General features: G+C 36.1%; 1 protein-coding gene across 7 annotated transcripts in view; it reads right to left on the bottom strand.

Annotated features, from left to right (window-relative positions):
* Window positions 1–14,022, bottom strand: part of CR1L (complement C3b/C4b receptor 1 like) — a 101,187-nt gene that overhangs the window by 39,204 nt on the left and 47,961 nt on the right. For all 7 annotated transcript variants that reach the window (XR_013418497.1, XR_013418499.1, XR_013418502.1 and 4 more), the window contains exons 4-5: window positions 12,442–12,527; window positions 1,473–1,871 (exon numbers count right to left, since the gene is read on the bottom strand). Coding sequence is in view for 3 of the 7 variants with exons in the window: in XM_078005120.1 (XP_077861246.1) it covers window positions 1,473–1,871; window positions 12,442–12,527 (485 nt within the window). In the remaining 4 variants the exon portion in view is untranslated. The remainder of the gene's footprint in view (window positions 1–1,472; window positions 1,872–12,441; window positions 12,528–14,022) is intronic.

Genomic DNA, 14,022 nt, shown 5'->3' with positions numbered 1-14,022 from the left:
AGTGCTGTCTTGTGATAGAGTTCTCTCGAGATGTGCTTGTTTAAAATGTGTAGCACCTCCCCAGTTGCACTCTCTCTCCTGCCAGCCATTTGAAAATATGCGTGCTTCCTCTTTGCCTTCCACCATGATTGTAAGTTTCCTGAGGAGTCCTCAGTCATTCCTCCTGTACAGCCTGCAGAACTGAGAATTAATTAAACCTCTTTTCTTTATAAATTACTCAGTCTCAGGTGGTTCTTTATAGCAATGTGAGAACAGACTAATACAACCTGTATGAAATCCCTCACTCCTTGAAAGTATCTAGAGTAAATTTTGATTTCATGACTGGATGCTGATTAGCAAAGCCAAGTCTCTGGAGTCAGGCAGACTTGCATTCCAGTCTTCAGTCTGCAAGTTAAAAGTTATCTGATTTCCCTAAGGCACATTTTCTCTGTGAAACATAGAGGCCAGGCACAGTGGCTCATGCCTATAATCTCAGCACTTTGGGAGGCCCAGGTAGGTGGATTGCTTCAGCTCACGAGTTCAAGACAAGCCTGGGCAGCATGGTGAGACTCCATCTCTATAAAAAAATACAAAAATTTTAACTAGGCCTGGTGGCATGCACCTGTAGTACCAGCTGCTTGGGAGGCTCAAGCAGGAGAATTGCTTGAGCCAGGGAGGTGGTGGGTGCAGTAAGCCATGATCTCACCTCTGCAGTCCAGCTTGAGTGACAGATCAAGACCCTGTCTCAAGCAAAACAAAACAGACAAACCTAGAAAAACTGGTAACTACCTAATAACTTTGTTTTAAGGATTAAAATTCACATGTAGCCTGTATTATGGTGCCCGGCCGGAAAAATTTACTCATTTTCTTTTTTTTTTTTTTTTTTTTTTTTTTTTTTTTTTTTTTGAGACGGAGTCTTGCTCTGTCACCCAGGCTGGAGTGCAGTGGCCGGATCTCAGCTCACTGCAAGCTCTGCCTCCCGGGTTCACGCCATTCTCCTGCCTCAGCCTCCCGAATAGCTGGGACTACAGGCACCCGCCACCAAGCCCGGCTAGTTTTTTTTTTTTGTATTTTTTAGTAGAGACGGGGTTTCACCGTGTTAGCCAGGATGGTCTCGATCTCCTGACCTCGTGATCCGCCCGTCTCGGCCTCCCAAAGTGCTGGGATTACAGGCTTGAGCCACCGCGCCCGGCCTACTCATTTTCTATCAGCAGTTATTGTACTCAAAGGTAATTAATAGATCTGTTTGTAAGAACCCCAAAGAAACATCACAATGCTTGCCCAGGTTTAGCTTTGCTTCTTCATTTCAGCACATGTGCATGTACACACACACACACATATACACACCTTCTGAATTTCATTTTCACTACCTAAAAAATTTGTTCCCCCACCCTGCTCACCACACATCCCTCCGCCTGAACAAATACTAATCTCCTGATCCAACAGCAATGCATGTCATTTGCAGGGCCTTTCTAGGCCTCAGTCAGACTCACCCCTGGAGCAGCTTGGTAACTCTGGCTCCCATTTGTTCAGGGCCTGGCATTGCACACGGTGGGGTCCTTTCATGACAAAGCCAGGCTGACACCTAAACTCCACAACTTCATTTAAGGAAAATAAGCTTCTGTTGACAGACACCAATATTCCGTTTTCCACATTTGGAGGCGTGCATTTCTTAGGTATAATGCACTGAGGGGCCGGGCCGCTCCAGATGCCCACTTGATCATCTTTGCTTGTGCAGTATATGGAGGGCTCACCCACAAGCTCAAACAGCTCTCTCCCTCCACTTCCAAGATTGCAGCGGTAGGTCACCACGGATCCGTAGTGAAAATACTCTCTGTTAGTGCTAAAGAAATCTCCATTGGCGATGGTGGGGGGTAGCCCACAAGGAATTACTGGGAAAAGGAAGAGCATAACAGTCAATTTAAATAATGAATGACAAAAATCTCATGAGTCACTAAACTGTAACTATTTTTACATTCATTATTTGCTTTTAATCTTTGCTAACATGTAGGTACATTTTTACAAAGTTGTAATTTTGGTGGGCAAAATATGATGTGTCCTGCCTTTCTTACTTATGTGATTTCCTATAATATTTGCATGCATGTATTCACTCAATCCACATTCTTTTCATTTTACATAGCTCTTTGATTATAGTATTATAGAGTTTACACCGTTTTCTCCTACTCTTTTCCATTTGCTTTCTTAATTTGCATTTTTGTTATTAACTGAGGTTAGCTGTTTTAGGAAAACAAAATATAAAAACCTTCACTAAAAGATAAATTATAAGGGAAGAGAGAAGACACAAATATACACAGTAGGAAAAGGAATTTAAACATTGTTATGGATATGAGAATATTTATAAAACTGTAGACTACTGGGGGTTAAATATTTTGAAAATCTAAATGATATAAATGGAAATATAAATTGCCAATATTCATTCAAAAAAACGTAGAAAGCTAGAATTACCCAAGAAACATGTAAGAAGAATAAAAAAAATAAGTTCTATCGAACTTTTAAGTAACATATGCTTCCAAATGTAATTTCAATATTTCACAACATACAAAAGATATAAAACTTACCAACTCATTTATTCAAATCTAAATTTGATACAGTAACATATCTGTGTAAAAGTGGTCATTTATTAGTCCACAAAAACCCCTAAATGTATGTTAACATACAGACCAAGACATAGAAGAATAAAGCCTAGCGTGTTTAAGTGAAGTCCTGTCATGATAGGAGAGAGATAACAGATATAAACAACATTTGAAGAAGTAATAACTGAGAAATTTCCAAGACTGATGCAAGATTACAGATTCAAAAAGTTATACAGGCCTGGCATGGTGGCTTATGCCTGTAATCCTAGCACTTTGAGTGGCCCAAGTGGGCAGATCACCTGAGGTCAGGAGTTTGAGACCAGCTGGCCAACATGTCGAAACCCCATCTCTACTAAAAATACAAAAATTAGCCAGGCACAGTGGCACAAGCCTGTAATCCCAGCTACTGAGTTGGGACGATTGCTTGACTCTGGGAGGTAGAGGTTGCAGTCAGCCAAGATCGCGCCACTGCACTCCAGTCTGTGTGACGAGAGTGAAACTCCATCTCAAAAAAAAAAACAAAAAACAAAAAACAAACAAAAAAAAAACACCTATATAAACCCAAGCAATACAAAGAAATACTTACCTAGACACAACATAGTAATATTGTAAAAAAAATCTATTTTAAAGTGTAATCCATTTTAAAAGCAGCAGGAAACATGGACAATAACCTTCGAAGGAACCACAATTAGAAAAATGTTTAAAGAATTTGTTGTCAGAAGATCTACAATACAAAAATGCCAAGAGACTTTTTCAGACTGAAGGAAAATAGTTTCATATAGAATTTATAGAATTGCAGTAAGAAGGAAACACACCAGAAAGAGCTTATATGCGGGTATGTTTTCATTTAGGATCTTTATGATAGAGAGAACCTCTACAGTGATTAGAAGAAACACAAGATGGAAGTAAAGATTTTATTACGGGCTGGGGGTACATGGTACGCCTGAAGATCACAGAAAGGTTAGTCAGTGCAAGGAATGGAGAGAGAGAGAGAGAAGGGGACACATCGGCCGACACCTTTATTGGCGACCGGAGTATGACCCAGCAGGCATCTCCCATGGGGAGTTCCAACTGGTGAGTTTAAAGAAAGCAGGCACATGTTCCAGGAAGGCATGCTGCGACTGAGAGGTGGTCATGGCAGCATATCTGCGAAGTCCATGCAGGGCACAGAGGTCAGGGATGCGAGTCAAGTAGGTTTTATCTAGCTGTCCCATAGAGAGGTGGTCACCAGAAGGCAGTTTTATAAGGCAGATATCTGGCTCGACCACGTTGAAAACTGGGAGGAGGTACAGAACTAGAAAGGGCATTAAGGGTGACTAAGCTCTGCTTCTGGCATGAGAAAGCTAAACATATTCTAAATGGATGCTGAGGCAACATAAAAATTATAAGAATTCACTACCGTGTAAATATAAATAGAGACTGTTTTTATAAAGACAATGACAATTATGTCTTTGAAATATAGAATATATGTAAATTGTTAAATCAAGTGTAGCCTAAAGCCTTACATAGTTTAAGCTCAGCCTAAAGGTTTCTCTGTACACTGCGAACTGTAACAACTGAAGATGTAAACAGACCATAGACTACTCTTATGCCAATCATCGAGTTTTGGCCAATCAAATGTGGCCAACTGTTTGAACTGTCTTCAAATAAGGCAAATGCTGAGCTATAACCAATCCGGCTGTTTCTGTACCTCACTTCTGTTTTCTGTGCATCACTTTCCTTTTTCTGTTCATAAATCCTCTTCCACCACGCAGCTGGACTGGAGTTTCTGGCCTACTGTGGCTCGGGAGGCTGCCTGATTTGTGAATCATTTGTTACTGAATTAAACTCTGTTAAATTTAATTCAGCTGAAGCTTTTCTTTCTGGAAAATGTATGACAACAATACAAAAAGAGGGAGAGGACACAAATGGAATTAAATATTAATAGTTTGGGTACTTGCATTGTTTGGAGAAAGGTAAAAGCACAATTTTAGTAGACTATAGTAAATCAAGGATGTCTATCTCTAGAGTAGTCATTTAAGAATAAAAAATGAAATATAACTTAAAAGCTACTGGGGAAAATAGAATAATAAAAATACTTGATGAATTAAAAAATGTGAGAAATGAGGAATAAAAGAACAAACACATGAAACAAATAGAAAACAAATAACCAAGAGTTAGACTTATCAGTAACTAGATTAAATTTATTTATTTATGTATTTTTAATTTTAACTTTAATTTTTATTATTAAATTTAAATGTTTCAAACACTAATGAACAACAAAGGCTGAATAAAACAACAAAACTTTACTATATGATGTTTACAAGAGACAAGCTTTAAATATAAGACAAAGAAAGTAAGAAAGAAGCCTGTATAGCTATATTAATGTACACAGTAGATTTTAAGGCAAGAAGTATTATAAGAGGTAAAGAGAGACATTTCATTATGATAAAATAGTCAATTCAGCAGAAAGAATAAACCAAAAATTTCATGTGTTTAATAACATGTTTAAAATACATAAAGTAAAGATTGCTAGAACAAAGAAGAAAGACAGGCAAATTCATAGTCACAGTTTGATATTGTAATGGGTTGAATAACCACTGTTCACCTTAAAAAATATCTATGTCTCAATCTCTGAAACCTGTGAAACGTGACCCACTTTGTAGAGTCTTTGTAGATACAATCAAGTTAATGATCTTGAGTTGAGACCATCCTAGATTGCCACGGTCGCCTCTAAATCCATGCCCAGTGCCTTTACAGGAGACAGAAGAGCAAAGGAAACACACAGAGGAGAAGGCGACTTGAAGATGGAGGCCAAGAAGGAAATGATGCATCTGCAAGCCAAGGAACATCAAAGATTGCCAGCAGCCACTGGAAGGAAGTCTGGAGAGAGGCACAGAATAGCTTGCAGATGGAAGCAATCCTACTGACATCTTAACTGGATTTCTGGCCTCCAAAGTGTTAAGAGAGTAAATTTTTCTTCTTTGAAGCCACCAAGTTTGTAGTAATTTGTTACAGCAGCCCTGGGAAACTAATACAGATATTTTACACATGTCTCTCTATAACTGAAAGAACAAGTGGAGGGGGAAAAAAAAGACTGTTCTAAACCACATTTTCCTAAATGACATTTCTAGAAAATGAAATAAATAAATGTTCCGTCTTTTCAAGTGCATACATAAACTTTTACCAAAATGGTCCATATTCTGGGCCATAAACCTTGTCTCAAATGATTAAATTAATGAAAGAATGATACCTAGAAGATCTCCAAATATTTAGAAGTTAAGCAATGCCCTTCTAAATAGCCTATGGGTCAAAGAAGACATCAGAAGGTAAATTAGAAAACTTTTATGTACAATGAAAATAAAAATATAAAGATTGTGGGAAGTAAAATAGTTTTAGAGAAAAATGTATAGGTTAAATGTATATATTAGAAAAATAAAGGTTGAAAACAAATTATCTAACCAATATTAAGAATTTAGGAGTGGGGGAGTAAACAAAGCTTAAAGAAAGCAGAAGAAAGAAAATAAGCAGAAATCAGTAAAAGAGAAAATAGTCATACATTAAAGAAAAAACAAGAAACTTAAAAGTAGTTTATGTGAAAAGCTTAGTAAAATTGATAAAACCCCAGTAAAACTAATTAAGGAAAAAGAAGCAAAGAGATATTACAAATATCAGAAATTAATTACCATAGGGGAATCACTACAGAATTACAGACATCCAAAGGATTTTCTAATATGAGGATATAATAAACAGCATTATGCTAATAATCTAGAAAATTTAAATAAAATGAGTAAATTCTTTGAAAAATATAGCTTACCCAAACTAATTCAATATGATATAAAATAATAGTTTTACAGCTATTGAAGAAATTGAATCACTAATTGAAAACCTAACAACAACAACAAACCCTCAGGTCTCGATTGCTTCACTGCTGACTTCTTCCAAACATATAAGGAAAAATAATATTAATGTTACACAAATTATTCCAGAGACTAGAAAAAAAAAACAATTTTTAACACATTTTACTAGCCCAACATAATCTTGATGCCCAAACCTGATAAGGACATTAAAATAAAACCAAATTATAACCCAAGATCTCTTGAGAACATAAATGCAAATTTTCTAAACAAAATATTATGAAACTGAATCCAACAATATTTCCAAAGGATGATACAATGATCAAAGTGAGGTTTACCTTGACTGATTTTAAATATTAAATCAATGTTACAACGTTACAATAAAAATATGAGCAATCCTGCACACACACACCACACACGCTCACACACATTCCATAGATAGGATAATCATCTACAACACATCACAAGCAACATAGGATGATTCTAGGAATTCAGTTTGTTTGCCCTTTAAAGATCAATCAATGTAATATATTACATTAACAGAGTGAAAAAGAAACATGATAATCTCAATACATGCAGAGTGATCAATTAGAATGAACATTCATGATAAATCTTTTAGCAATTAGAAGTAAAGGGGAATTTCCTTAATCTAATAAAGGATATCATACAAAAATCTACAGCATACATCATTATTTATGATGACCATTAAAAGCCTTGTATCCTCTCTTCTATTCAATGTTGTACTGGAGGTTCTAGCCAATGCAGTAAAGCAGGTGAAATAAACAAAAGACATAAGAAAGGAAAAGATTTAAAAACTTTGTCAGATTCATAGATGACAAAATTATGCAGCAAATTTAAAAAAATACAGAAAAACTATTCAATTTAAAAGTAAATTTAATAAAATTGCTGGAGCTGAGATGAAACAGGTGCATATCTAAGAAGTAAATAGAGAATAAAATTTTAAAAATAATATATAGTAATAAAGATAATGAAAGATGTACATGACTTCTATAAGATAAATTAACAAATATTATTACAAGAAATTAGAGAAGACTTCAAAAATGGGAGGATATATCATGTTCATAAATTTAAACTTCAAAACTGTAAATTTGTTAATGTCCACAAATTGATGTACTGAGTCAACAGAAACTCAATACAAATTGAAGTAGGATTCTTTATGTGGAAATTGGTAAGCTGATTCTAAATTTCATATGGTAATACGAAGTGCCAAGAATCACCAAGTAAATCTTGAAGATGCACATAGTTAGAAGATATATGCCACCAGATATCAAATCTTAATGTAATGTGATAGTAATTAAAATCTTAATGTAATGCTGCAGTTTTGTTTTGTTTTGGTTTGGTGTTTTGCCATTATAGTATGGCAAAAAACCAAACCAAAACAAAAACACAATGTATGGTAAATAAACCAATGAAACAGAACCTCCTTGGAATGAGAGCCACATATAAGGTCACCTGACTTATGGCCATGGTGCCACATTTAATAAATGATATTAGATCAATTACCTATCCATAAGAAACAGGGTCTCACTCTGTCACCTAGGCTGGAGTGCAGTGGCACCACCGTAACTCACTGAAGCCTTGAACCCCTGTACTCAAGGGATCCTCCCACCTCAGGCTCCCAAGTTGCTGGGACTATAGGCATGTGCCACTGAGCCCAGCTAATTTTATTTTATTTTTTGTAGAGACAGGGTCTTGCTTTGTTACCCAGGCTGGTCTTGAACTCCTGGCTTCAAGCAGTCCTCCTCCCTTGGCCTCCCAAAGTGCTGGGATTATAGACGTAAGCCACCTCACCTGGCCCAATTGCCTAAGTAGAATAGAAAAAGCAGTAACTTGGAAAAAAGACCCATAAATTGAATATTATTAAAATGTAGAACTTCCTACAACAAAAGACATCATTAAGAATGGAAAAAGAAAAAGAAAAGCCATAGTCTGAAAGACAACATTTGTGTTCCATTTATTAGAAAACATGAGAATATTTAAATAACTTCTACAAAACAATAAAATGATAGACAAACTAGTCAATAACAGCCAGAAGTTTGGAATAGGCACTTCACAAACATATGAAAAGGTACTCAAGATCATCAATGAAATACAACATAAAAATAAAAAAAATCCGACAATCCTTCATGCAGCAACAAAAGTGACTTCCAAATATAACACTGAGCAGAAGCCGGACACAAAAGAGTACCTATTTTTTGATTCCTTTATAAAATTTAGGAAGTGGCAAAACTAATTATTAATGTAATAAATCAGAATAATGGTTACTTTGGGAAGATAACTGGGAAAGGGCATCGGGAAGGCTTCTGGGGTGCTGATAGTGTTCTATATCTTAATCTGAGTGTCATTTACATGGATGCATTTAATTCGTAAATAACCATTGAACTGCATAATTAAGATGTGTGCACTTTACTGCGTATATGTTATACTTCAGCAAAAAGTCTACATGGTACAGGAAAATTGTTGGAAAAAAAGACCTCCCAACAAAGTAAACTCCAGGGCTTTTCTGGTGAATTCTTTTAAACATTTAAAGAAGAGATAATACCAATTTTATATAAACTCTTTCAAGGAAACAAATACATGAAACACTACCAGCTGGCTTTATGAGACTGTCATAAGTTTGATGTCAAAATCTTAAAAGGACATTACAAGAAAAAAAGTTACAGTCTAATCTCTAAAATAGGAATGGAATGAAGAAAGTGTTCTGGAATTAATTGGCGGTGCTGGTTGCCCAATGTCTTAGTCTATTTGGGCAGCTATAACGAAATAGTATAAACTGATTAGCTCGTACACAACAGAAATTTATTTCTTTTAGTTGTGGAGGCTGAGGAGTTCAGGACCAACCTCTCTGGCAGATTCAGCATTTCCTCCCATGGCAGGAGGGGCAAAGGAGCTCTTCTGGGCCTCTCTTATTAGGACACTAATCCCATTCGTGACAGCTCTGCTCTCATGATCTTATCACCTTCCAAAGGCCTCACTCCTTAATGTCATCACCTTAGGGGTATGGATTTCGACATATGGATCTGGGGTAGACTCGAACATTCAGACCATAACATACAACTTTGTGAATATACTAAATACCACTGAACTGTGTAATTTAAAAAGGTAACTTTTATGATACATGAATTATACTTTAATAGAAACATCTAAAATGTGCTATTAAAGCATATTTGTCATATATAAAAATGATTAAATATTATGACCAAGTTGGTTTATTTTAAGAATGTAAAACTGAAATTCAAAATTATTTGCCTTTCAAAAATGTACTCAAAACAGTTTGTTACATTAACAGAAAACAGAGAAACAGATATAATTACATCGATACATGTAACTGAAGTGTTTGATAAACTTCAACATGATTCAAAGACAAAAAACTTTTAATAATGAAGAATATGTGAGAATGTCCTTAATTCAAAAATGATTATCTACAAAAAGCCTACAGTAAACACCAGATTAATGGTGAAATGTTTTAATCTTTCCCTTTGAGATGTGGAACAAGACAAGGATGACACCTATTGCTACCAATGTTCAATGTTATATTGGTGGTCCTAGCCATGTGGTAAAGAAGAAAGAAAATAAGGAAGAAGGAAAGCAGGGAAGGAGGGAAGGAAAGGAGGGAGGAAGGGAGGGAGGAAGGGAGAGAAGGAGGGAGGGAGGGAAGGAGGGAGGGAGGGAGAAAGAAAGGAAGCAAAGAAGGAAGGCAGGCTGGCAGAAGGGAAGGAGGGAAGGAAAGAAAAGAAGATAAAGAGTTAAATAAAATTATAATTATCTGGGGCTTTTGTATAGCGTCAACCAGGCCAATTTGGAATTAAGTTTTCCAGACTTAGTTTCTCTGTATGGTTCTGGACTAGGGTTACAGCATGAGAAATTAGCCGATATTTGAGAGGCAGAAGTTAAGCAACAGCCATTCCACTCTGAAGGTCATCTTTGGATAGAGCTGGTGAGGCACAGTGCAGGAGTGGAGGGTTCAGAAGATAGACCTTTTACCAGAGGCTTGAGGAATACATTCACATGGGGAGTTTCAGCATCCTCTGCGACGGCTCATTCTCTGCAGGGCAGGAACGACAATGGGAACTGTTGCCATTGAACTGGGTTCTCTGAATTCACTCGGGGACCAAAGGACCTCAGGGTGGCAGAGTCCAAGTAGCAGCACTTAATTGCCAGAGACAATGGGGGTTCTTGTAATGGATATTAGAGCTGAAACAGTAATCAGAATGATTTGACTGAAGAGAATATTGTTACTGGGCTAATTGATCATGGAGTCTCTAAAACCGAAGTAGATGGATAGCCGACTAAAGTGTTATATGATTTGTATAAGCAGAAGAGATTTAGGTCAAGTGAATAGAAGTCTGACTTGAATTATTGTAAAAGAAGTTCATTGTTCATCAACAATTCCTAAACTTGAACAGTTTATAGACCCAGAGCAGCACGAATGGATGGGAGACTGGATTCTTTTGAGGAAGCACCTGCTACACAATCAAAAGCATGTATTGTAAATCTTCCCCTAGACTTCTCCAAGAAGACTTGAAGTCATTTACCAGGATTTAGATATAGAGAGTTTACAGAACTAGAAACAGAGATAAAAACATAGATACAGGTATAGGTGTATTATTATATTTTTTGTTTTCTCTATTTTACTATTTTTTCATATTTCCAAGAAAATTTCTATTCCAATTCCATGTTATCTTATTATAGATTTCAAATAACATGGAAGGTTTCCCAATTTGTTTTACAGAACAGCAAAACTGTTTCTTAAAGTGGATAAACAGAGACAAATGTGTGACCAATGTCATTTGTAAATTTAGATTCTGAAGCTCATAAACTTTCTAGTAAAAGGAACAACATTTTTAAATAACAAGAAGAAAAGTAAAGTCTTCAAGTTATCTAAAGAGAACAGTAACACAAAGATGTTATACACTATATTTCACTGAGCCTCAGCCTGGCCCTCGCTACACAGGTGTATTACTTTTTAATAAAATGAGATCTTGCCATACATGCTGTTCATCTGATTCTTTTCCCACATAAAACACATCTCTTTCTAGTCATTAAGTGCTTCTTTATGCTATAATTTTTTTTATGGCTGAATACCATGCCAGTGTATGGATATACTTTTTTCCATTCTGCGTAGCTATTTTATGTTTCTTCAGGAATTCTTTATAGTGGTCATTTGAACACATCTTTTTCCTCCTAGTAGATTATTTCCAAACCATAGTTTCAAATATTTTTAACTAGGTTGCTCTAACATTTTAACTAATATAAATGATGCTGCAATGAAAAGTTTATACCAAACTGCTTTAAAAAGTGTGTGATTATTTCATTTTTCCATTACTTTTCCATTCTGCATAGCTATTTTATGTTTCTTCGGGAATTCTTTATAGTGGTCATTTGAACACATCTTTTTCCTCCTAGTAGATTATTTCCAAACCATAGTTTCAAATATTTTTAAACTAGGTTGCTCTAACATTTTAACTAATATGAATGATGCTGCAATGAAAAGTTTATACCAAACTGCTTTAAAAAGTGTGTGATTATTTCATAAGTATAAATTCTAAGAAGTAGGTTAAAATATATGCCCACTTCTGAGGTTAATAGTGCATGGTGCCTTTCGAGAGGATGTGTTGACCTCGTGGTGCGTGAGAGTCCAGGTTCTTCCACAGCTTCACTAACCTTGAACAGCATAAATGTTAAAAATCTTTACTGATTTGCCAAGCAGGATGATTATTATACTGGAGGTGGTAGAACCACCATAATTTCAAATTTATTGAAGTAAAATCAAGTTTGAAGGATTTTATGTATTTAAGCCCCCAGAATTAGAAAAGACACATCCCAGGATAAGGCAGAACTTTAAGCAAAGAGTTGCCAGGAACCCTGTAGGAATATTCGAGAACATTACCGCTGTCTTCAGCCATGTGAAGGACAGATTGCACAGAAGGAATTCGGTTAAGATTTTTATTATTCCAGAGAAAAATTAGAATGTATCCGTAAAAGAAATAGGAAGGGATATTTCAACTCACTCTCACAAATAGGTGTTTCATTATCCCAAATGGCAGTATTGCCTGAGATGATGCATGTGGCAGACGAGGAACCAATGAGTCGGTATCTAGAGGCAAAAAATAAGGAATATTAGGTTCCAAAGACGCAGGTCAACTATCCAGTTAAATTACTACTTCCAGAGATTACACTGTTACAGAATTCAGAGGGACATTTTCCACTTGTCAAAGAACTATCTATCACCTTCCCAAATTTCACATTCTTGGGACTTTGTTATTTTCTCTTCCATGCCTTCTCAGTTGGGTGGGCTTTCTCTTCTTTATTACCTTATGATATATTTTTATATAAATCAAAGATGAATTACAGTTTTTCCTATACATTTCATTTTCTTAAAAGACAACACAAGCTTCTTGAGTTCAGGGAAGTTGTCATATATATACATATGTATATGTGTATGTAGTCCTGTTGTATGTATTTCTATGCCTTGTAAGTATTAATGTATAGCTGCACAGATGGACTTTTATCAGTAAGATTCATTAAAGTAGGCCATTCACAGTGGTTCATGCCTGTAATCCCAGTGTGTTGGGGGGCTGAGGCAGGAGGATTGCTTGAGCTCAGGAGTTCGATATAAGCGTGGGCAACATAGTGTGACCCTGTCTCTACAAAACATTTATTAAAAAGCCAGGCATGGTGGCACATTCCTGTAGTCCTCGCTACTCAGGAGGCTGAGGCAGGAAGATTGCTTGAGCTGGGGAGGTTGAGGCTGTAGTGAGTGTTGATCATGCCACTACACTCCAGCCTGGGCAACAAAGCAAGACCTTGTCAGTAAGAAAGAAAAAGAGAGAGAGAGAGAGAGAGGGAGAGAGAAAGAGAGAGAAAGAGTGAGAGAGAGAGAGAAAAAGAGAGAGTGAGAGAGAGAGAGAAAGGAAGAAAGAAAGAGAAAGAAAGAAAGAAAGAAAGAAGAAAGAAAATGATTCGTAACTAGAACCAAAGGCAATCCAAGCTGATCAAAAATAATTGAACACTTAATTGATACTTAAAATGTTAAAGTTAGCAATTCTCAATTAGTATATCTCAAACTGTTCAAAGTGTGCCATAAATTTGGAAGAATTTATAACATTTATTTTACTTCACCTGAGGCTCTCTGTTGTAATAGATGGTTGGGCCAAACTAGTCATAGTGAGGGTAGGGTCAAACTTGATAGTACTATACATGAAGGAATGAAGCAACGTAAAATAACAGTCATGGTTATTGATATAGCTGAGAACTTTGTTTTATAAATATGTAGGAAAACCTGGTGGCATAAAGCTTTATTCAAACAACAAAACAGTGCCAAATGGAGATCAAATGAATAGTGAGAAAACAGTGGGTCCTTTTGAAGACACTTAACACATTGTTACATTATAGTAGCTATTATGTTGTAATTATTAATGACTTCAATATCATTTTGGTTATTTATTATTATTATTATTTATTTATTTATTTTTTTGAGATAGAGTTTCACTCTTGTTGCCCAGGCTGGAGTGCAATGGTGTGATCTCGGCTCACTGCAATCTCCACCCCCTAGGTTCAAGTGATTCTCCTGCCTCGTCTCTCAAGTAGCT

This window comes from Macaca mulatta, chromosome 1 (genome assembly GCF_049350105.2).
Source record: "Macaca mulatta isolate MMU2019108-1 chromosome 1, T2T-MMU8v2.0, whole genome shotgun sequence".
NCBI classification, from domain to species: Eukaryota; Metazoa; Chordata; class Mammalia; order Primates; family Cercopithecidae; genus Macaca; species Macaca mulatta.
Note: the sequence above shows the minus strand (reverse complement) of the source record. Positions and strands in the feature narration are given on the sequence as shown.